This window comes from Typopeltis vanoorti, chromosome 23 (assembly GCF_054136105.1).
Source record: "Typopeltis vanoorti isolate ZY-2024b chromosome 23, IOZ_Tvanoo_1.0, whole genome shotgun sequence".
Classification (NCBI taxonomy): Eukaryota; Metazoa; Arthropoda; class Arachnida; order Uropygi; family Thelyphonidae; genus Typopeltis; species Typopeltis vanoorti.
This window is the reverse complement of record NC_143571.1, coordinates 95,934,593-95,960,285: the sequence shown is the minus strand read 5'-3', so window position 1 is coordinate 95,960,285 and position 25,693 is coordinate 95,934,593. Positions and strand designations below refer to the sequence as shown.

The 25,693-nt window shown below is 35.2% G+C and overlaps 1 protein-coding gene across 4 annotated transcripts in view; it reads left to right on the top strand.

Moving 5' to 3' along the window:
- Window positions 1–25,693, top strand: part of LOC150094086 (uncharacterized) — a 608,624-nt gene that overhangs the window by 210,982 nt on the left and 371,949 nt on the right. For all 4 annotated transcript variants that reach the window (XM_090413217.1, XM_090413213.1, XM_090413214.1 and 1 more), the window contains 2 exons: window positions 6,823–6,943; window positions 22,319–22,501. In XM_090413217.1, coding sequence (XP_090269343.1) covers window positions 6,823–6,943; window positions 22,319–22,501 — 304 coding nt within the window. The remainder of the gene's footprint in view (window positions 1–6,822; window positions 6,944–22,318; window positions 22,502–25,693) is intronic.

Below are 25,693 nucleotides of genomic sequence, written 5' to 3'. Positions count from 1 at the left end.
CAAGGATAAGTTGAAGGTTTGTGGGTTACAAAGTTTCCCAAAGATAGAAACTTTTAAGATATTAAAGGAGTTTTATAAAATTGATGAAAGTGATTTCAATATATGACAAATAGGCGGAGAACGGATCATCTGTGGAAGTTGTGCAGGAATGTAGTTAGTAGGGGTGTGCAGACCAGATTTTTTGCATGAAGAGTAGGGAGCAAATGGATTAGATTACCAGAGTTGGGTGTAAGTTCCCTGACAGTGAATGGATTCAAGGAGAGGTTTGATAGGATTTGTGTATATAATGGTTAATTTGGGTCTCCTACGATGAGTCTCTGAACTCCATGGAGATGCTATAGAATGACAATATAATATTATTATATTTACGGCTATTTTGCCTGCTTCTGTTTAGGAGTGCCCCTGTTTAAACGTCATTGGCTTTTTACTCATGGATTCTTAGGGCATTGTAGATGTATATTTACCAATATAATAATGTAATATAATATAATAATAATAATAATAACTTCAGATGTTCTAATGAGTCTGTCAAGCCTGTCTTGGATATGAACAGGAAAGCCATTAGTATTTCAAGTTATAATTTCCCATAGTACTATTGTCTTCAAACAGATTTTTATAGTGTTTTTGAAAGGAGTCAAGGATGTCTTGAATGGTGTACATGTCTTCACCATCCATGGAGATTTGAGTGATAGTCTTTTTTTTTTCTTTTTTTTCTTCAGAATTTGGTGAACTGGCTATTGAAGAATGCAGCTGGATTACTATCTGCTAAGTGCTGCTTTATTCTTATTTTAAAATTTCTTTCTTCCACTTGTTTCTGCTTTTACATTTCCATCTTTATGCAGATGTTTCTAACGATGCTGTATTTTATACTATTGCATTGGTTTGCTATGAGACAGTTTCCTCTCTTTATACAACCCTTTCAACTTTTTTCTTTTAAGTCAAGCTTGTTCCTTTCCCCATTCAATCATATTCTGTTTTACTGCTTGTTTGAATTTTAACCACACATCCCAGTTCCAGGGAACATTATTCCAGTTTCAACAGAAAGTGTGGAGTTTGGTTGAAAATCATCATTGGGAAATTTGGTGGAAGTCTCCATTATCCAGAATTGATCTCTGGAAGTCTCCATTATCCAGAATTGATCTCTACTAGTTCCATGTAGTGGAATTTAAGTAGAACTGGATTATGATCTATGAGATTCTTGTTTGACTGGCCTATGGAATCCTCATACATTTAATGAGGCAATGCAGAAGAGGAATGATATGGTTAATGAGGTGTCACTGGTAAGTTTTTAACTTCTAGATTTTGGATGAACCTGATGAGGTCTTCAATCTGTGAAGGTGCAATTGTGTAGCCTGCTTCTTATAAATTCTTTTCCAGTATTGCTTGCCATTATTTCAATTTCATGGTTACCATTCTTGATTTGGGAGCTGGTTATTTTCTTTTCATGTAGATGATAATCATACTGAGAAAACTTTACATTAATATACTTTATTATTTTTTCTTTAATTGTATTTCTCACTTTCCCTTTATCAGAATGAGATGTTTCCTCATAGTCCATAAACTCTTTTGAACCTACCTAAGGAGTCTTCATTCGACAATCCCCATCTTTTCTTTCTTCTTTCTTAATCCTTCCTCTTTTACCTTTACGGTGTCGAGGTTTTTTATTCTTGCAACCACAACCATAACTCAAGGATAAGATGGTTAGCCCTATGCCTCGCAGTGTGTCCTATGTCTGTAGATGTGTGTGTTCACAGGGCCAGTTTGCCTGTTCTGGAGGATGAAAAACATGAGTTACCAGGATAAAAAACCCTCTGCCTCTGTATGAGACCGGTTAACTCACCTTTCATTGAAAGAGATCAGATAAAGGTCCCTCACGTCACTGACAGGAATTAAACCCAGGTCTTTCTGACCAAAGGGCTTCGTCTATAACACCTGATCTATGGAGGCTAATCCCCATCTTTACATCATTTTTTTTTCTCCTTTTAGATTTTGTTTCTATTTTTTTAGTTCATCGTTTAATTTTTTTTTTATTTAATTTCAATTTTTTTTATTAATTCATTTTTTTTTTTTTTTATGTTTGATGATTTTGTCTGCATATTAAGTTCTTTCAGATGTCTTACCTGCTTTTCTGTTTTATCTTCAATTTCTCCTTGTATAACAGTTTCGCTTGTTTGCATTTGGTCTTCTATCTGTTATACTACATTCATTATTATTAAATTCATCTAATGTTGTCCCATTCATATTTGACTGAGAAAGTGGCTCCTGCAGTTTCTGCAATTTTGGAGCTAATTCCTGGCTGATTTTGTTGTGCTTTTTGTGATTTTACCAAGTATAGTTTGTTTGAAAGTGCCATCTTTATTAGACTGAATTGGAAGATCCGAGAACTCTTCTTTATGCCTCTCTGATATATACACTGTTCTAATTGGCTCTACCAATACTCCCACTCTTTTGGTGAAAGTTCTAAAAGGACAGGTAGTAATGTGATGTACAGAACTTTTACATTTCTGACAGGGTTTGAGACATTGAATAGCCATATGTCTAATCTCCATACAGTCAAAACATTTAGCCTTCGGGTAGTTGCTACCCAAGTGATCTCCTGAACCACAAGACAGGCACTGCCTATGTACTTCAGGATAGTTGTTCACCATAACTCGAGTTGTACCAATGTTGACAACATTTGGTATACGCATCTTCATATCCATTATGAAGGTAACCTGCAGAAACCACTTTGAAATTTGAAATTAAAAATGCATATCTTTGCCAGATATGTTTCTCTGTGTTTTACTGATTTTACCCTATTTCAAGAATGTCTGGATAAGAATATCATTAGTGTTTTTCTATATATTCCATTGGAAATCTCTCAATTTTTACTGTTTTAATCTGGCTTCCTACCATTGCAGGAATTATCATGCTACCTTGGAATGTTAAACTCTGTAGTAGTTTATCACTGGTTTCCACATCTTTTAACTACAATTAAATATTTTCCTCTGCCATACGGTGTGAAAGAATAAATCTTGCTAGCCCCTGCTATCTCTTAAAACCTTATTCACTTGTCTCTCTTCTTCACCTTCTGGAATTTCAATTTCTAATGGGGGAGGAGAAATTCATTTGGGGGGGACTAAACCCTCTGCTTTTGATTATAAGAGAAATTTTTCAGTTGTAAGACTAAAAATTAAATAATCCTGTGATTATAAACATTTCTATACTACCAGCAAATGCTGTAGCTGAGCTACTATAAAATGGCACCCATGTGACCAAAAGTAAACCCATAATGCAGAATATTTAATACAGGTAACCCATGTATAACACGGATGTTAGGTTCCACAAAAATGCTGCGTTATATAAATCACGTTATGCGAGACTCGGATCACATAGAAAAAGTAGGGTTAGGTTCCGAAATCGTTTATTTATTTATTTTTTTAAGATTATATAAACAATGATATATCTAACAAAAAAATTCAGGTAATTCATGTAAGTTAAGAAAACATATAAATTATGAAACAAATACATGGTATAAAATTATAAAAAATTATAAATTGTAATTAAGCTTCATTGCCCATAATGCACAAATGTTTTAGGCAAAATAAAATAAAGTGCATATTTTAATCGTCATCACTGTCATCAAAACTAACATTTCAAAGATGTTCTTTATTTACGAGTGGCGGAAAGTCGTTGTCGTTTGAAATCTCTTGGAATCATTTGTATAATTCTCGTTGCCTACTTCGGCTGGTTTATTATCAAGAAGTCAGTAATAAGACCTTGCTTACCACTATGCTGCAATTTTTTATTAAGTTCATAATGTGGAGCTAAACAAATATCCAATTGTCTCGTGAATTTTCCGGAGCCCTCCGTTGAGGGATCATGATCTGTAAAATAGCTCCCTAACTTTCTTGCCAAGTCCAATCCTTCTGCTAATTTCTTTAAACTGAATTCTTTAACGGATTCATCACAATCAGAATCTTCGGCAGAACATTCCCTGTCATTTGGTTCAATGTCATATATTAATTGTATCAGTTCTTCCTCATTTAAATCTGTTTCTTTCCCCACCAATTAATTCACTAATTTCGTTTTCAACCATATCGTAAAAGCCCTCTAAGCGGCCATTACTATAGAAATAATTTTTTACATAAAAAAAAAAAGCATTACATTTTGTATGTAACTCATCAGAAAATAAAGTTCTCAGCTTGAGATTAACACACCTTATGATTTTTAATGCATTTTCCTAGCAGAAAACGAAGACAACTTTCAACAATAATTAACACTTTACACAGTAAACAATTGACGTACATGCGTGCTAAAGGGTATTTCCCCTAAAATTTACTACTTATAACTACATGCACGATGCGGGCAGACACAAATTTAACGAAGATAGAATTTGATTTTTAAGTCGCACGGTGAAAAATATATGAAAAGATAAAGGATTATTGCAATTTGTAGACTGCATTATATCAAAAATGAGTTGTATAAGTACCGTGTTGAACAAGGGGTGCTACAATTTGTAGACCGCGTTATAGCGAAACCGCGTTATATAAGTACCGTGTTATATGAGGGTTACCGGTATTTACTTAAATAATCCAGTGCTAGTGGAGGATGGAGCCATCACTAGCAACAGTAAAATAAAATATCAAAGTAGAAAACAAAGAAAAGACCAAAATTCCAGGGTGTCATCAGTGGGAGCCAGCTGTAAAAGAGATACCAAGATTGAAGTAATGCATAAGTCATATATTTCCTGTATACAAGTAGTGAAAAGGTGTAACACTTTATTATTAAAATACTCTGGATTAGAGCTAGTCGTTGAAAATTTTTTCACTTGGTTATAAGTTAAATATGTCAAGAAATTGTATTCTTGTTTAATCCTTTAGTCAAACATAGCCTAGTCATGAGGATACTTCGCATGGAAACTTTGTTTTCTTACATTTGGCTAAAGGATGCACTGAGCAACCACAGAGGAGGCTGCCAATCCAATCACATCTGATGGGGGGGGGGGGGTAGAAGGCTGTGATTCCAGACACAATCAAATGTTTTGTAAATATTAAGATGACCAGATGAGCTTCTCCAAATCCTTCTATTTAAGATTTGCAAGGAGGTGTGATGTAGAATAAGAATGGGAGAATCCATATTGGTGATCACTAATTACTTGATGGTCTCCAGGTAAAAATAAATTAAAAATACAAGAAAAAATTATAAAATTAATAACAAAAAATCTTTAGCCCACTCATGGCACTAATGTATTGTAGATTCACAACCTTTTGTGGGTAGGAGTCACATAAGGGAGAAGTGAAGAAGTTAGTTATTAATGATGTTCTCCATTACTTTTGAGAGGGGGGGGGGTTAGGTTGATGTTAAGTCAGTGGGATGATAGTTTGTTGGTTTTCCTTTTCAGGGATAACTATATAATGGCTTGTTTCCATGCTATCGAGTAGATGCCAGATTGAGTATATTGGCAAACATGCAGGCTTATATATTTAATACAGGATGGGTGCCTATTCTGGAGCACAATTGGAGGGATATTGTCTGGACCAGGAGAGTTATTAGTATCAAGACTAATGAGAATTTTTCTCATGCCCAGTTGTGAAAGATTAGATAAGGCATGTGGGGAGCAGTTTGATATTCAGGAGAGCATTTGTCTTTGTCATCTGTAGCCAGACTTAGAGAAACATACTGATGCCAAGAGGTTGGCTTTATGTTTGATTGATGTTACCATGGTACCATTGGATTTGATAAGTGGGAAAAACGAAGGACAGAAGTCACTTCAACATCCTTAATATGAAGAGTCAGAATGCTTCACTACCAGTTGAGCAGGAGGCAAATGTATTGCATTTGAACTTTACAAAGACTGCTTTGGATTTGTTGATGATTTTCTTATGCGCTAAGTGTAGTGTAGGAGGCTGAATGAGGGTGGAGTTTTTGGACTTAGCCATTTAGTACATGATGATGATGTACTTTTATCATGGACTGCAAAGGCACTTTTTTTTTTAGAGAACCAAGGCTTTAATAGAAGTTAGAAGTTTGCAGTGGATTGGGAAATGATGGTCTGGTTCTCTAAAAAAAATATCGAGCTGTTTGGATTAGGAGAGTTGAAACAGCAATCAGACCATAGGAAAGTGGTGTATAAATCCTGAAGGTCATTCCACTTGTCACTTTGCCAAGTAAGACTAAAGGTTGTATTCTTGTAAGCTCTGTTTCTTTGAAACTTCTTAATTTTATTTAACATTGTTTTACTGTTTGGCTATAAGACAATAATGGATATTTATTAGCCTTTCTTCTTAACACATTTTGGAAAATTATGGAGACAACTATCGTGTTTGAGTAAAACTTTAATTTAATATAAACCAAAATCCACACTCTAAAGTGTGGATTTTAGTTTATATTAAACTAAAGTTTTACTCAAACATGGTAATTGTCCCATAATTTAGCCATTTAGTACATGATGATAAAAGTACATCATCATCAACTACAAAGGCACTTTTTTTTAGAGAACCAAGGCTTTAATAGAAGTTAGAAGTTTGCAGTGGAGTGTGATATCGAGTCTAGAGTATGGATTTTGGTTTATATTAAACTAAAGTTTTACTCAAACACAGTAGTTGTCTCCATAATTTTCCAAAATTTATTATGATCACCGTGTAAGCCTCAAAGAAAGGTTTCTTCTTAACAGTTTTGTGATGGCAGAAATGATTCATTTTGGTGGAACTCTTTTCTTTAATAATACTGTATAATTTTATGGTGATAATGAAAATACTATTTACTACTCTGCATGATTATTAGTTCAAAAAAAAAAAAAATGTTTTTGTTTTCTCCTCTCTAATAATCAAAAATCAATAGGATGGTTTGGAGGTCACAGAAACAGGAAAGTCACTGAGGGTGCAGACAGACAAACCACATCTGGTAAGCTTAGGAGGAGGACGACTAAGCACTGCTGTTACCATACACCCACTTCCTGAAGGTATTTTTTTTTGTGTTAGACTATTTTTATTAGTTTCATACAATGCTTTTGTTGAATAGTTCTTAAACTAGTCAAGATTGCATAAATTTTTTAATCTGTTATTTAAAGGTGAAATTATAATGATAGTTATGATTTCAAATTTATTGTCATATATACTATGATATTACTACATGAAACTTTTACATTATTACAAACTTTCTATCAAGTTAGTAATATCCTGTTATTGGTCCAAACTCCATTTTTATCAGATCTTATATTTTGGTCTTCTCATGCACTTCTAATTGCATCAGTCCATTTACTTTTGGTCTTCCTCTTGGCTTTTTTTCCTACCATCACATACCTGTTTTTTTGTAATCTTCCTTTCCTTTTCTATTTAAGTGACCATATCACCTTAGATTAACTATGTTTTCACATTCTGAATGTTAATGTCAAGATCTTTTGTAATATTTTCATTTTTAATGTGCTTATGCCATTGATTTCATTTGCTCACCTTAATATTTTTCAAAACTTGCATATCTGTGGTATCGTATCTAGTCTTTGTTTTCATTTTAACATAGCTCTCGGATGCATAAGTTAAAGTTGGTTCGAACACTGTCTTGTATACAGCTTTCTCTTATTCTCTATAAATTCATTCAATCGATTTCCTACCATTCCACTTTTGTATATTCTGTTATCTCTCTCTCTCTCTCTCAATATTTAATTTGCCATCTTCATTAAATGCAGTGATTAAATGCTGAAATTTTTTACTTGTATAAGTTCCCCATTCAGGATGCAGGTGATATTTTCATAGTATTTGTGTTTTTTATTGCTGAGTTTTGTACAAAAGTTCTTTTAGTAATTACTATTATTCCAAATAATTAAGGAATCAAACCTGCAGACCTGTTTTAAATTTATTTAAAAGTAAAATATTTGCATAAAGTAAAGAGCTGAGATTAACATCTCCAATTTTGATATAATTTTTAATGACACTTTCCTTCCTAATTTAAATTTATTCTGTATAGATGATGAATAACAGTGGAGTTAGTGTGCATCATCGAATCTCATCTGATTATATGTGGGTAGCTCCACATATAATCAGAGGAAGACTACATGTAATCAGTTTGGGGAATTTTGATCATAAAAAAAATAATAAAAAAATAAATTACTTACTTTAACTCCTTAACTTCTCCTTCAAAGTAGTTGTATACAGTAATCCCAGTGTTTTTTTGCCATTATTCCATGCATCCCTGGAAGTCTTTAAGTATGACTGTTGAGTGACTCTTGCAATTCTGCCTGGATCTCTTCAGTTGTGTCAAAATAATACTCCTTCAGCTAGAATTTCATCTTGTGGGACAATGTCAGGTGAATAAAGGGGATGGGAATAATTGTGGACAGGGAGTTGAAGTTTAGAGTGCATATGGCTTTAAATGCCATATCTGGACTACCATGCCCTGATCTGGACCAAGATTCTGTGAGGATTAAGAACTGGTTTAAAAGATACAGAAACAAGTGATAAAGATTGTGGCAGGTCCAATGGAATGCTCCCTATAAGAATAGATTGAAAAATAATGTCTGTGCTTCCAAAATTAGCTGATAGGCAGAAAAGGGGAGACTGGACTTTTTTCAGTACATGGCATGAAGGGAGAGAATAAGGGGTTATCCTTGGAAATTATGTAAGCGTTGGTTAGCAGGAGTGTTAGGACTAGATTTTTTGCTTGGAGAGTGGCAAATGGGTGGAATGGGTTGCTAAGGTGATTGTGAGTGCTTCATCAGTGCATGAGTTGAAGACGGGTCATGATAGGCATTTTGTGAATAATGGCTAGTGTGTGAATAATGGATCTCCCGCGATGAGTATTCTGACTCCTATTCTGACTATTATTATTATACAAGTGAATTCATCACATTGTTAACACACTTCCTTATGTATGGAAAACTTAAAATACTTTAAAGCAATCCTTAGGAAATATGAAATACAAAATTACCTTCAGTCTAGTTGTAAAAATAGTCATATTTATTTGTTTTTCAAAAGATTTCTCAAGAGTAGAATATTCCATCTCAATGTAATCATTGAGATGGGATATTTATTTATTTTGGCCATTTTGGAAGATCAGTAGAGATAAGAACAGAGGAATATAGCAAATTAATTTTATATGATGACCAAAAAATTGCATGCAGTTTTTATTTTTTATTTTGGAAAAGTTGGAATTCTGGTAAACATTATGTGGATGCCATGACTGTGAATGAGTTCAAAGCAAAGTATGATAGATACTGCACAAATATTGGATAGTTCTTGACATAATGTTTAGGGCCTCCCTCGATGAGTCTAAGTACTCCTTGGAGTAGCATGTAAACTGGACAAAAAGACCATATGAACTACTAGCACAAGAAATTATATTCTTGATTAATTCTTTACCCAAGTGTAAGCAAAAAGTTTGCATGTGAAACATCTTCATGACTAGGCTACTTGCATACAGAGGCTGTTGACTTGAATTGTCTCAGTATCCGATAATGTGAAGCACAATTCCTTTTGAACATGTATATTATGGAAAATATGTGAAGGGTCATTATCCAGACTAGTTTTGACCTTTATTGTGGCCTCATGGTAGCCACACCCAGAAAGATAACACAACTGAATTAATGCACAACTCAGATATTTTATACATATAAGTAGCAAAAATGATATATCCTCTTATTATTAAAATACTCTGGATCAGAGCCAGTTGTAGAAAGTTTCTTCATTTGGTTACAAAGTCGATTATACTTACCAAGAAATTATATTCTTGTTGAATCCCTTTACCCAAGTATGAACAAACTATCCTCACAATAGGCTATGTATATAGAATATGTTGACTGCATCAGTTTCCTAATTAACCCATAATGCAAAGCTCTCTTTGCATTCATACACATTATGCTATGCATGATACACATGTGCTGTGCCAAGAATATATTATTACTGTTATTTTTGTGACCTCCATAGATTCACAAGACTTATTGTGGGAGATCAACACCAAGTCTCCATGTGTTGCATTACTTCAACAACTTACTTCTTATCCATTTACTTACTATCTTCTTCTGCAGCTTCTAGGGATGGCCCCTTGTCCTTGTTCTACCATACGAAAAATCTCCTTAGTGTTAATGTGATAACTCTTCAACAGCTTATGTCTCAATTATATCCCCCACTCCACACCTTTGTCTTTTATCTATCAAATTGTGGAGTCTGCATGCCCTCAGTCTAGTCTCATAATCAGTGTGATAGAGTTCTCTGCACCCTCTCCAAAGTTACTTCACCTTCTTTAAATCCCAGTGACCAGATCTGAGCACAGAAATCCAGATGTGGTATGATCAAAGCTTTATACAACGGATAAGTGAAAGATGCCAAGAAATTTTATTTTTGGTTTAATCCATTATCCAAACGTAAGCAAACAAAGTTTGCACCTGAAGTAATTTCAGAACTGGGCAACTCATATATAGAGGCTAATGACTTCACCTCACTTGCCTTAGTATCCCATAATGCAAAGCACATATCCTTATGGACGTGTATAATGCTGTGCATTATTTGAAGGGTCACTACCTAGACTGGTTTCGACTTTCATTGAGGTCTCATCAGTGGCAGCCTGACCCAGGCACAGTTAGTTCCATATCACATTCCCTTAAAACATGCCATGAAATTCCATTTAGTCTTCCTCCCACCACCACTTTACTGACATTTGTATGCTCAGTATCCAGAATACATTCTCTTCATTCCTTTCTAACACTTCACCAGTCATTATCCTTCTAGGAATAAAGCTGTAGTACCAGCATGAAACATTCTAATAAAGTGATTATTAAATAGCTCAACTATTTATTACCTGATTCCCATCTCCACCTAGCAGGTAATCCGTCCACTATCATTTTTTTTCTTCTCTGACTCGCCAGATAAAAAATAATTGGTATTCTCCTTGGATTGCAGTTCCAGTCACCTCTCATATTCTAATTTTTCTCTCCTTGTCACTTAATGCTTGCCACTTTCATAGTCAACCTTATATTCATCATGCAACTGTTCTCCACCTCTCCTCTCTGTATATGGATTCCAATCTCTTTTTCTTTGGTAATCCCTTTTGTCAACCATTTGACCCAAAATTGCTTTATCTTCTTTACTGAAATATACAATCTGTCATTCCTGTCAACAGTTTTCTTAAGTACTTCATGCACTAATGATCCTTCCCCCCCCCCCATTCCTTCATATTCTTTCATCCATTGTACAGCTGCAAGCTGGTATCTTAGTCTATGATAGTTGCCTTCTTTATAATTCCACATAAATTCTTTCCTGTTTCACCGATGGGAGCAAGTATGTCATCTCAGTCACAATCGGATCCTCTAATGCTATCACCAAATCCAAATCTCTTGATCCAAATCTTTCTCTATCAATTGCTACCTATAGGACAGTTGTCCCTCAAGAAATCCAAAAATTCAGTTCCCTTATTACTACAATTAATTATATAATATTGTATGTAGTAATAAGCAAACTGAATTTTGGGATTTCTTGAGGGACAACTGTCCTATAGGTAGCACGTGGTAGAGAAAGATTTGGATCAGGAGATTTGACCATCAACTAGCTCTAATCCAGAGTATTTTAATAATAAGATGATACACCTTTTTTTGCTACTTGCATATGTAAAATATTTGACCTCTGCTTTATTTCAAACTTGTTGTCATTCTGGGTCTGGCCACAACTGTTGAGACTTCAGTAATGGTCAAACTCTAAATTAAAGATACCAAGAAATTATATACTTGATTTAATCCTTCATCCAAGTGTAAGCAAACAAGTTTTTACCTGAACTATTTTCAGGACTGTTGCAACTCATATAAAGAAGCTAATGACTTCACATAACTTGCCTTATTATCCTGTAATGCAAAGCACATCTCACAGACGTCTATAATGCTATGCATTATGGGAAGGGTCGCTACCCAAAAAGGTTTCAACATTTATTGAGGTGAAAAAGTAAAGCGTTGCTCATGCCAGGCCTAGAGTAGTTAATATAGAGGTGCAAGAGAGCATGAGATATAGAGAAAAAGCCTCAGCTCTTTTATATCATATATATAAATATATGATATAAAAGCTCTTTTATATCACATGATATATATTTCCTTTTTCACCAATCTCATATAGATGATCAACCAAAAGACCAATTGAAACTAAAGTGCAAAGATGACTTGATATCCAGGTGGGTTAATTGCCTCGAGTTGGCCTTCTCTGCCTGGGATTGCTCTCCAGTCATTCCTTCAATTGACCATAAGACCACATTCAATTAAGAGGATGAAACTATTTAAAAAACCTCTCATAGCAAGAAGAGACAGAATTTTATCTTCCCATGGTGTATTGCATAATGTGGGTGGTCTACACCATCCAGCAATAAATTTGAAATCTCCTAGAATGCTTCTTTTTAAATACAAAAATTGTCTGACTGAATAATAAAATTTTTACAATGCATTATAAAGCATATGGATATCATATTGCTGGTTTTTAAATCCATGTTTCTTTCTAACTTTACATAAGTGGTATTTTCATTCATTAATTATAAAAATCAAAATTCTTTTCCCATTGTTGACAGGTGGTGGGTACTGCAAAAAAATAAACTGTTTTGTAGAAAGTTTTTTACCTTGGGTAAGGATGAAGAGATGTTGGAAAGGGTCCAAAGGCGGCTGACTAAGGTAGTTTCTGACCTCTGGAATGTTGAGTATGAGGAAAGATTGAGGAGATGCAATTTGCAGTCTGGTGGACAGGAGGAAGAGGGGAAATATGATAGAGACCTATAAGCTGGTCTCTATCATATAAAGGGTTTTTATAGGATCAATGCTGGAGAAATTCTACAGAAAATAGTGGGAGATCGGGATAGAACCTGAGGTCATCCCTGGAAACTGTATAAAGGTGTGAGTAGGAGAGTGAGAGGCAGATTTTTTTCGTGCAGAGTTATAAATGATTGGAATGCTTTGCCTGAGAGTGTGGTGTGTGCAGGGAGTTTTAATGTGTTCAAAGCACGGTATGATGAGCTGTGTGTGTGTGTGTGTGATAAAAGGAGCTTCCAGATGAGTCTTTGACTCCATGAGGTCTTGGGTAATAATAATAATAATTGTATGATGATACATGGCCGTAAGTTCCCTTTACGGGGAGGTACGGCACCATATCAGTCCCCTCAAATTTTATCCGGGCTCCGGAACCGGCATAGCTGACGAATCAGACCTATGGCTGGATCAGTATTCCAGACTGTAATCCGTGTGTTTACTGGACCGGTTTGCCTGCTTGCGGGATGAAAAACCCCAGATAAACTGGTGGTAAAAACCCTGCTGTCCATGCCCAAGACTGACTAACTTGGCTATGGCTGAGGAAGATCCTTAAGCTCCTCGTGTTGTCAACGGGAATCAAATCTAGGACACTCCTTCCCCAGGCATATGGTTGCGAAGCACATAGTCACTATGCTAACCGTGCGGACATAATAATAATAATAATAATAATAATAATAATATATTATGTTAAAGATACCAAGCAATTTTATAAGCTAGGTTTTTACACACATTTCCTAATGCAACCTAATGCAAAGCACATTTTCACAAGAAAATGTACTTGCATTAGGGGAAAATTCTCGGGAAAGTGATCAGAGCCTACTCCACCTTTACAACGAGTTGCCTAGTGTTGCGCTATGTGCAGCCGCAAACTTGACTTGTCTGTTTGCTTACTTGGGAAAAAGGATTAAAAACCTAGCTTATAAAAATGCTTGGTATCTTTAACATAATATATAACTAAAGTAAAAAACTTTCTACATCTTACTCTTATCCTGAGATTTTTATTTAATGAGGTCAAAGCACCTTTTGTCAACTTGTTTAGGGAAAATATTTATAAGCTCTGTATTACTTCACCCTTTACATTTTTTTAAGTCTGGCTCCCACTGACGAGACCTCAATAAAGGTCGAAACCAGTATGGGTAGTGACTATTACCATAATGCATAGCATCATACATCTCCACAAGGAAATGTGCTTTGCATTAGGGAAAAATTCTAAGGAAAGTGATCATAGCTTACTCCACATTGACAACGAGTTGCCTAGTGTTGCACTATGTGCAGCCGCAAACTTGACTTACTTGTCTGTTTGCTTACTTGGGAAAAAGGATGAAAACCTAACATATAAAATTGCTTGGTATCTTTAACAAAATAACCTGTTCTGTTGTAAGTAATGGAATTCCCAATACGTTACGTAATCTGTTCCAAATACGTAGGGTAGCTGTAGAATGCATGTTCGACTGTTTCCAATTGATAATAGATGTCACAGATTGGATCTCCAATGTTAAAGTATCTCCATTTGATGGTATTGACTGGAAGGTGACCATATGCAATTCTCCAAGCAGCATCCCTCCTGTTAGGAGGGTACCCTTGGAACTTCATTCAAGTTATGAAACAAAATATTGTTGTCTGTACCTAACTGTTGAACTTCACGGCAAAAGATATTAAAGATTTCTTTATACAAATTTTACTTTTTTTAATGGAAAAAATGTCAGTTGCAGAGTATTTTAGCAGTCTTAGAGTGAAAAACTTTACAAGTATATGCCCCAACTATGGACCATCCAGATGAAGAGATAGAAAATTTCTATGAAACATTAGAATCCACGTTAAATAATTCTAAAGAATTCTACGTAATTATAACAAGTGACTTTAATGGCAAAATTGGAAGCAGAGATGACCATCTGAACTCCATCGGTAAATCTGGATTTTGACAGAGGAATGAAAGAGGAGAAAGACTTATTGAATTTGCAGAAGAAAATAACCTCTTTATTATGAACAGCTTTTTCAAGAAGAAAATCAACCGAAAATGGACTTGGAGAAGCCCAAATGGACAAACTTACTATGAAATAGACTTCATCCTCTCCAACAGAAGATATATAATAAATAATACCGAAGTGCTTAATAGATTTAACACAGGAAATGACCACAGACTAATAAGGGCAAAAGTATGGATCAACAAAAAATGGGAACGTAATAAGCTCATAAGAAAAAAGTCCAGTTTAGCGAATCTACAAAACCTCTACCACAATAAAAGCTGTTATAGAGAATCACTCAAAAAGGAACTAAAAAAAGTTAAACATAGCTACTATCATCGATGATGCTAATGAAATATTAACAAAATCTATCTTGAATTGTGCACTAGAAATAGGAGGTGTAAAAAGGCACCAAGAAGAGGAAAAACTAAGATAGGAAACCTTAGATCTGATGATATGAAAAGAGATTTGAATGACACCAATAAACTAGAATATGTGGAAATTTGTAAAACTATACGTAAAAGGATGAAACATGAACTTAGATCGTATAATACTAGGAAAATTAAAGACAATAGAAAACAATAGTAATATGAAGGTCCTAAGATGAACATTATCATTTGGAACAAAGGAAATAGCTGCTGTAAGAGGAAAAAATGGTGAACTTTTAAAAAATAGAGATGCAATAATCAAAAGAATTCAGGAATTTTATACTGAACTCTATGAAGACAAAGACCTGGACATCCAAGAATCATCTATGGATAATTCGAGTGAGGAAGAACATGGTGCCCCTGAGATCTTACAAAGTGAAGTGGAAATGGCACTGTGGGAAATGAAGAATGAAAAGGCCCCAGGAGAAGATGGAATTATGGTAGACTTCTTAAAACTGGGAGGAAGCCCTATCATCAAACAGCTGACTAAACTCTAATAAATGCCTAAAACAGAGAAAAATTCCAAAAAATTGGAACAATTCACTTCTAATATTAATTTTTAAAAAGGGCAATAAGGAAGAAATTAAAAACTACAGACCTATAAGCCTACTCCCCACCATATATAAAGTTTTCACAAAAATTATAAATAATAGAATAAAATCTAAACTAGAGGGAATGCAATCCTATGAACAAGCTGGATTTAGCTTGAACAAGCTAAATCCAGCTTGTTCTAAGGACCTCCTGCAATGAGTCTTTTGACTCTATGGAGGCCTGAATAATAATAATAATAATAAAGACAGCCCATTGAAGAATCAATTGAATACAATAAACCCTTATGTCTGGCCTATATAGACTATGAAAAAGCCTTTGATTCAGTTAAAATATCTGCAACACTAAAAGCACTTGAAATCCAGGGAACTGAGAAACCCTATATTGAAACACTAAAACATATTTGCAATAATGCAACTTCTGTAATTAAATTATATAAAAACAGTGAAAAGTTCCCAATACAAAAAAGGCATCCAGCAAGGCGACACCACATCTTCCAAATTATTTACAGCTGCACTAAAGGAAGTCTTTAGAAGCCTTGATTGGGAAACAAAAGGAATAAACATAAATGGAGAAAGGCTGCATCATCTGAAATTTGCAGATGATATTGTCCTGATATCAGATAATCTTGAAGATCTGGAAGAAAGGCTAAATTGGCTAAATGAAGCCTCCAGAGAAATTGGATTAAAAATAAATAGAGAAAAAACAAAAATAATGATGATTAAATACATAAACCATAGAACTATCAAAGTTGAAAACCATCAAATAGAACAAGTTAATGTATATTTGGGCCAATCGTTATCCTTTGAGGAGTGCCAAAGAAAAGAGATTGAACGAAGAATTCACCTTGGATGGATGGCTTATGGAAAATGAGAGTCATATTCACAAGTGACATCCCTAGAGTCTAAAAAGGAAAGCTTTCGGCCAGTGCATACTTTCTGTCCTGACATATGGAGGAGAAGCATGGACTTTAACAGAAGCCCTAAACAAAAAGCTGAGAACAACACAACATTGCATGGAAAGAGGTATGCTAAAAATAACATTAAGAGATAGGAAGACAAATATCTGGATAAGATCTCAAACAGGTGTCACGGATATTGTAAAATACATTAAATAGGCTAAGTGGAGATGGGCTGGCCATATTGCCAGATGCAGTGATGGGAGATGAACTAGAAAAACAACAGAGTGGAGACCAATGGACGGAGCAAGACAAAGAGGAAGACTGAGAAGAAGGTGGAGAGATGAACTGGAACAGATTGCAGGAGTGAGATGGATGGGAGAGGCAGAAAACCAAGTGATCCGGAAAATCATGGGAGAGACCTTCGTCCAACAGTGGACAGAACCAGAGGGTTGAAGAAGAAGAAGAGATTGCTTAAATAGCAGAATTTTAAGACTGGAAGTCCAAATCCTCCATGCTTCTTTGATAGTTGAAGAAACTCCTTTTCAACTTCTTGGTATCAGCTGGACCAAAAAAATTGCAGAGGTTTACTATATAATTGCTTTAATTCAGCTTCTATGATGTCTGTAATATTTATTATGTACAACTGAGCAGGAAAGATTATGGTTTTGAGTACTATGGCTTTAGAAGAAAAGGAGAGTGGCCCTATTTTCCAGTCTTCTAACATTTCAAAGTTCTTTTATATAAGTTCTTGGACTGGTAATATTGTGCAAGTGGAGAAGGGAATTCCAAATATAATGAGGGGTTCTCTCTTGGGGGTTAGTTCAAAAGGAATGCCTTCAGGATCCCACTTTCTATAAACTTTTAATTTTGTCTTGTCTGTATTAATAATTAATCCACTGCTTTTGCTGAATTTTTCCAAAATACCAAAAAATATATATATGAAATCATTATCCTTCAAAGTTCCTACTACATCATCGGTGTTACGTAGTTGTTTACTTTCTATTATACGTTGTTCTACCTCTAAATAGCCCGCTTTCTAATCTACTGTTGTGCCCTTAGAATATTAATTCGGTACTATTTCCTTTTCGGATATTGGCAAAATTTATTTTTATGCTGCGCCAGCCAATATCCTATAACAGAAGAGACTCTTGTTCAGGGAAATAATTTTAAATTCTAAAGCATATACACAACATTCAATCCTATAATCTTGCCTTGTAGATTCAGTTAGCAGTCGTGACCTGAATCTCACTTAAGCAACAACATCTAATTCCTTCCTGCCAAAAGGTTCTATGTCATAAGTGGTGGTTTGAATTCGTAATCAGGCATAAACTCAGGTATAAGGTACAAAACATGTTTATTGGAAAAGCATAAAACATTTACAGTTAAGAAAATTCAAATACTCAATAGAACAAAACCCACTGTAAGTTAAAGTTCATACTAAATCACAACAATGAATTTGAGTAAGCTACATCCTTCAAATTACGAAAGGATAAGATTAAGTGTAAGCATAACACTACCACGATATAATTCCTTTCACAAGTTATTCACAGAACACGCATTGAACACTTTCATTAATACTCTATCAATAACCCTCTTAATTCTAAATTTCATTAGTCAAGTCTAGCCATTCTCAATCAAAATACTGCCTATCAACAATTCTTCTTTGTTCCACGGGGTCTTAATTAATTCAATCAAATTCTCACTTGAAAGGTCTCTATTAGTGTCCTTAGTTTTCAGTATACACAAATTTCTTATTCTTCTAAGCGATTTTTAACATAGAATGAAATTGTTTATGTTACCGGATCCTTTCAGATTTCATGCCGCCATCTCATGTAGATCTGGATTACCTTACTGTATAGTTATTGGCCGTCTTTACTCCTCGTGATGCACTACGCTATTCTTTGAATCATTTCTGGACTGTGGCGTGCTGTCTACTGCTCCGCAGGAAATTTTCTCCGTTCTCTTCGATGGGACTTTATTCGAAGGCTCGATTCTGCATAGGCCGTCATAACCCGATCAGCTTCACTTGGAAATCCTCAAGCTTTCTCAAGAATAGCCCTCGTCATCCGACATCACCGTAGTTGACCCACCACTCTCTCACGAACCCCCCGACAAACTTCCCAAAACTGGAATCCAGGAACCGAAGAAGAAAAAAGCCTCATAATATGGCACACATCGTCTTTTATTCACCCTTTCGTGCACCCTCTATTCAATGTGTTTTTTACCGCATGAACCTTGCAGTTCATGCCTCTTGGGTGATCCTACATTCTCCCTAATCCGTTAGGTTTACCCTATTCCAGGTAGTCGTTCTGACGTCACTTTTCGCGTAGGTACAGCCTCCATCGCTACGCTCGACTCGTACAGATCATACACGATTATTCCAGATTACTACTTATTATCTTTCTGGAACTTTTGTAATGTACTAGACAGCTTAATGGGATTTACAAATAACTTCCCTTACATAATTCTTACTATTCTGACAAAATTCTCTGCTTCTCATTTCAGTTATACAGGAATAATTTTCAATATATGGCACATATGGACTACACATTATCACATAACGTAAAGAAATTTTTCATAATTATTAGCTGATGTGTAGTTATCTCCTTAATTAGTAATATTTATCATGTTAAATCCTGAATAAAGAATTTACTTGTAAAGTCCTCCATTCAGGATCTAACATCGCATATGCTAATACCTTATTTTCCTTTATAGTTGAAGGAACTTTTATTCCTCGCACAGCATGTGTATTGTTGACTTCCTGTAAGAAAGGTTCAAGAACCAATGCAAAGAGCATTGAACTGAGAAGGCAACCCTGCTTGACTTCTTTGCAAATTTTTACCGGATCTGACAGGATCCCATTAACTAGGAGGCAGGTGGTTGAATTGGCATAGGCTCCTTTGATAACAGATAGCAGTTTTTCTTCTTCTTCTTCTACGCGTTATTCCCGCTTCCTATGCAGGGTCCGCATGTTACTTAGATGCAACTTCTTGTTAGTACTACTCCCAACCGACCCGTCGCCTGGTCTGCTGCTGGGGGGGATATATTTTTTTGACTGTAGAGGCGTATGTTCACGGGCCGGTTTGCCTGCTTGCGGGATGAAAAACGCCAGATAAACTGGCAGAAAAAACCCTACTGACCGCGCCCAAGACCGGCTAACTTGGCTATGCCTGAGGAAGATCCTCAAATTCCTCACGTCTACAACGGGAATCGAACCTGGGACACTCCTTCCCCAGGCATATGGTTGCGAAGCGCAAAGCCACTAGGCTAACCGCACGGTAACAGATAGCAGTTTTTACCTACACTAATTTGCTGGAGGATGTGGAATACAAAGGGATGCCGGATGTTATCAAATGCTTGAGTATGGTCTACTGATAGCACTGCCATTGACTGCTTTTTCATGTTAACTAAGCAGATTAAATCATGTAGCAGAAATAGATTAAATTCTACTGCTTGACCTGGTACTCCATACATCTGTGTGCTTTTAATTATGTATCTATTGAGGTCTCATCAGTAGGAGCCAGACCCAGAGGTTATATGAAGGTTGAAGTAATGCAGAAGTCATATTTTCATATACGAGTAGCCAGGTGCCATACCTTATTATTAAAATATTCTGGATTAGAGATAGTTGTTGGAAGTTTTTCCACTTGGTTGTACTATAAATTAAAGATACCAAGAAATTATATACTTGGTTTAATCCTTTATCCAAGTGTGAGCAAACAAGTTTTCACCTGAACTATTTTCAGAACTGGGGTAACTCGTATAAAGAAGCTAATGACTTCATATCACTTGCCTTAAGTATCCCATAATACAAAGCACATCTCCTTGTGGATATGTATTATGGGAAGGGTCACCATCCAGACCGGTTTCGACTTTTATTGAGGCTTCACCAGTGGTTGCCAGACCCAGAGGTGTGATACTAACCTCAGTAAAGGTTGAAACCGGTCTGTATCACTTCTGGGTCTGACTCCCACTGATGAAACCTCAATGAAGGTCGAAACTGATCTGGGTAATCTTCCCATAATGCATAGCATTATACATGTCCACATGGAGATGCTTTGCATTATGGGATACTAAGCAAGTTGTGTGAAGTCATTAGCATCTTTATGCGAGTGGCCCCAGTCCTGAAAATAGTTCGGGCACAAACTTGTTTGCTTACACTTGGATAAAGGATTAAACCGAGTATATAATTTCTTGGTATCTTTAATTTATAGTACAACCAAGTGGAAAAACTTCCAATAAAGGTCAAACTCATCTAGGGAGTGATCCTTTTCATAATGCACAACAGTATACAAGTTTAGAAGGAAGTGTGCTTTGCATTAATAAATACTGAAATAATTCATGCAAATTTAACAGCTTCTGTATACAAGTAGTCTGGGCGTAAAGATACTTCATGCAGACTTTGTTTGCTTACACTTGGGTAAAGGATTAAAAAAAGAATATAATTTTTTTGGCAAGTATAATTTATTTTGTACCCAAATGAAACAAAGCATTTCATTTGGGTTCAACAGAAATTCATCTCATAACAAACTTCAGGGTTATCGATTGGCTTGTTGTTCCTTTTTGCATTAGAATAAGAAGCAATTTTTTTTTACTAGTGCTGAATAAGTGTTTATGCACATTATTGGTTGTCATGAAGTAAACCTGTGTTGCACATAATGAAGCCCAGAATTCATCAGTGGAAGATTTTACTGATTATCAGTTGGAATACAGCTGGTATTATTATGAGTTTATGCCTTTTGGCCATTTTAAATTTAACAAAGACATTCCCACAGCCTTGATTGAGAATTTTTACGCTATCCATATCCCCTAGGCATCTCACAATCTGGTTATCTGCTGGATCTTTTCTTTTTAAGTATGTGCAACTGAGAATTTTGAAACTGAGAGCAGTATTGGAAATGGTCAGTTGTTGAATGTTGAATATTTGTTTGAATATAATATAATGTTTGTTGAATATAATGGTTGAATATTTTACTTCTTAAAATTGGGAATTTTATAAGAGCAGTATGAATAAACATATATGTTATTGGTTGTGAAGATACACGTTTTTCTGAATCAAGTGTTCATTATGTTTATTTTTTATGATCATGTGCATTTTTTATCATGAGTATTTAATTTTATCCTAAAAGCTGTTAACTTTTTTTGATAACCCAATAAATAAAGACTGTTAGCTTCTTTTAGAGAGAAATCATCTTTTTCTTTCAGGAAATGTATTACTCCTTGCTGCAGGTTCCAAAAGACACATATGACTGAAAGATATTATTATTATTAACATCTGACCTCCATGGTGTCAAAGACATCATGGGAGATGCACACTATTGGATACAATGTTCATCCAACCGTGCCTTAAACTGATAAAATGTGTTTACATTCATAGCACACTCAGGCAATGCATTCCACTCGACAGCCACTCTCCATGTAAAGAACCCGCTTCTCACTCTTCTGTTCACACCCTCCTTATATAGTTTCCAGGGATGGCCTCTTTTTCTATCCCCCCATATGCCAGATATGCTAATCATCAGATAATTTTATGAAAGTGATTACAAAAGCCTCCTATTTCTCTGAAGTGCACATATACAGCACACCTCTGAAAATTTTTCAGAAGTGTGCTGTATATTTCTATTTAGAGTTCACATATTTATATTTTAAACTTTTTACATAGAAACATAATTTATATGTACTTTTTGATATATAGTTTTGAGTTTTCCTTTCCATTTTTAATTCAAAACAGGAAGAACATACATAGGTAGAAGAGATTCTTCACAAATTCCAGATATTGTGGTTGAAGGGACTGGAATTGAAAAGGAACATTGTTATATAGAAAACAAAAATGGAGTGCTTACAGTGCATCCTATTATGGGAACTGTTTCTGTTGATGGAATGCGAATTGTGGAGCCTACACGACTCAGTCAAGGTTGTTCAAAATATTTTTTTCCTGTTTTTTTTCTTTGCCTAGAATTTTTTTCTCATCTGTTATGGATGCTTAGAAATTGATTATTATGTTTTTATTTCATTGAAGATATGTAAATTTCAGGATAATAATTAAATAACTTTTTATTAAACTATTATTGATATTTTGACTTTGTCACCAGGAATTTTCATAGGGCACCATAGCATGGTGCCCTATGAAAATGAAAGACAGAATGGTTTCAACACCATAGGAGATAAACACAGTGGATTTAAAATGGGATAATCCTAATGACCTAACAGGTACTCTGTGCTGCAATGAAGGAATCTTTATCTTCCAGCTAATGGTCTCTATTTTTCTTTTTATTATTTTTATTTTTACGTGGGTATCTTCATGGAGTCAAAAACATTCATCATGGGAGACCTACACTAACCTTAATACACACAATGCCTATCATACCTCTCCTTAAATTTATTCACTTGCAGTGTACTGATACCTAACTCTGGCAACCCATTCTGCTCATTCACCACTGTCCAAGCAAAAAATCTGGTTTGTATATCATTACTGACCACATGTTAGATGATAGTTTTTCAAGTTTTTGTTAGTGAAGTAGCTGATAAACCTCTTGCAGAACATCAGTGACAATGCAGAGGCTGCCGTGAGAAACTGTGAGAAAGAAGATGGTTCCGGACAACGAGAAGTGCAAGACAAGGAGACCCAATATACCCAAACATCTTTATCATGTTTTTGTTTTGGAAAGAACAATTAATGGCATGAAGGATAATATAAGGAGAATTTCAATTCAAGATACAAAAATGAACAATTTACAATGTGCAGATGCCATAGTCATTATTGAGAATTAGAAAGAACAGGGCTAAAGTTAAGCGAAGAAGAAAGAGATATGGGCTGATAATGAAAATCAATGAAAACAAACACAATGATATTTGGAGAGAAGAGAGATGAGAAAGCAAGTAAAAGTCATTGGACAACAGCTGGAAAAGGTTAGGAAGTTCACATACCTAAGGTACAGTGTGGTGCACAATTTAGATTGTAAAAAAAGAGATAAGATATCAGATTACAAAAGTGAAAGTAAACTTACAGGCAATACAAGATATGGAAAAATAAATCAGTGAGCTTTCCCTTAAAGCTGAGACTGCTGGAAACATACATCTTCATAAGTACTCTGTGGGCGTGAGACATGGATAATGGTCCAAGACTCTGAGAGATGAAAAATACTCTGAGGTACATCTCTGATCACCTTAAATCTGACAGATTCACACCCACCATATACCACTTTTTGATATCTGTCTGTCAACCATCCACTGATCCAAGTCAAGAATTTATATTTCCATCTCATATTCTCTAGTTTATGTAACATCCTTTCCTGTGGTATCCTATCAATTGCCTTAGCAAAATTCAACATTACATAATGTATCCATTCCCTTTATCCAACTTGGCCATAACATTGTTATAAAATATGAGCAAATTGCTAAAACATAACCTTCCTTTAGTAAACCCATGCTACTCCTTGCAGAGTATAGCTTGTCTGTCTATCCATTTCTATATGTGAGTTCTTACTAACTTCTCTGAACTCTTCACTACCACACCAAAGTTGCTGATAGGTTGGTAGTTATACATCCGTTTTTGCACCACCCTTTTACAATGGAACTATTGTACATTCCTTCCATTCCTGTGGTATCATTCCTGAGCTGAGACTCAAGTTATACAAACATGTTAAAGGCCTAGCCAATTCTGCTGAACATTCCTTTAGCAAACATGCTGATATTCCATCTGTCTCTATTGACAAATTCTTATCCAGGTTATGCAACAGCTTTTCAGTTTCGTTTTCATGCACTTCTAACTCTTCATTCAATGTAGCAATAGCACTGTGAACCATGTTACATACACCTGGTTGATATATCTTAGCAAAGTGAATACTCATTTGTGTTCTAATTAGAAGAGCACAAATCATACATTTGCAATCATGACTATGGTCAATCTGGCCTTGCAGACCATCTTTTGGATACAATCCATAGGATATCCTGGAGAAAAACCACCATGCTCCACCATAGTAAATTCAAAAGAAAGACTGTTTTTAGAATCTGTGGCAGCATTCAGAAATCAACCAAATTTAAATAAATATGGTTGCATAAAACTTCCCAAAATTTGGGAAACATTAATTATAAGAGGTCCCACTTTATGTCCTAAGCTACCTACAAATGCCCATAGAGGGCACACCACTTAGATAGGACTTTAGAGTCATCCACGTGTTTCACTTAGTATTGTGTTGTATTTGAGTGTGTGTTACAAGAGTTATTCGTAATCCCTAAAGATGTCTCAGTAACTGAGACGAAATATTGGAAGCATTAAAATCAGTTTTCAATCTTTTTCTAGTGCTGTAAATATTCCATTAAACCTTCAACATGATTTCTTCCCAGCACTTAAGCCTCAACACACGGATGGAATATCTACCTATAAAGATTTATCCAATAGAATAGCTTTTGTTAAATTAAAGATTAATGACAGAACATATGTCAAAATAATACAGGTTTTTTGCCCAACAAGTGAAAGTGACGATGATGATGAAATGGAAATATTTTATGAAGTTGTCAAAAAAGCAATAGATAAAGATAAGTTTCAGTATACATTAGTCATTGGAGATTTCAATTCTAAATTTGGAGTCAAGAGGGATGATAATGAAACATATTTGATCAACTTCGTGCAACTGACTAACTTCAAAGTTATGAATATCTTCTTTAAGAAGGAGACCCAACAGAAGATGGATTTGACTGAGCCTGAATGAGATAACAAAAAGTGAAATAGATTTTATACTCTCATCAAGCATTCATATCTTCAAAGATGTTAGTGTTTTAAATCATATTGGCATCACCTCTGATCAATTGTAGGATGGTGAGAGGGAAAATAGAAATACTGGTTGCAAGCTGAGAGAGTTGTATTAAAAAAAAAAAAAGGAAAAATATTATAAAAGCTGAAACACTTTACACAAATAGGGGGATACCTTCAAGGCATCACTGGAAAAGAAACTTAAAGAAAATATAAAAATGATATCAAATACATGAAGAAGAAAAAATAAACAGTTTTATTGAATCAGCAAAATTTAAAAGAAAACAAAAGAAGCTGGACTAGGAAACTATCAGAAAAAAACAATAAACCTCATTGAAAAGAATGGATTACAGA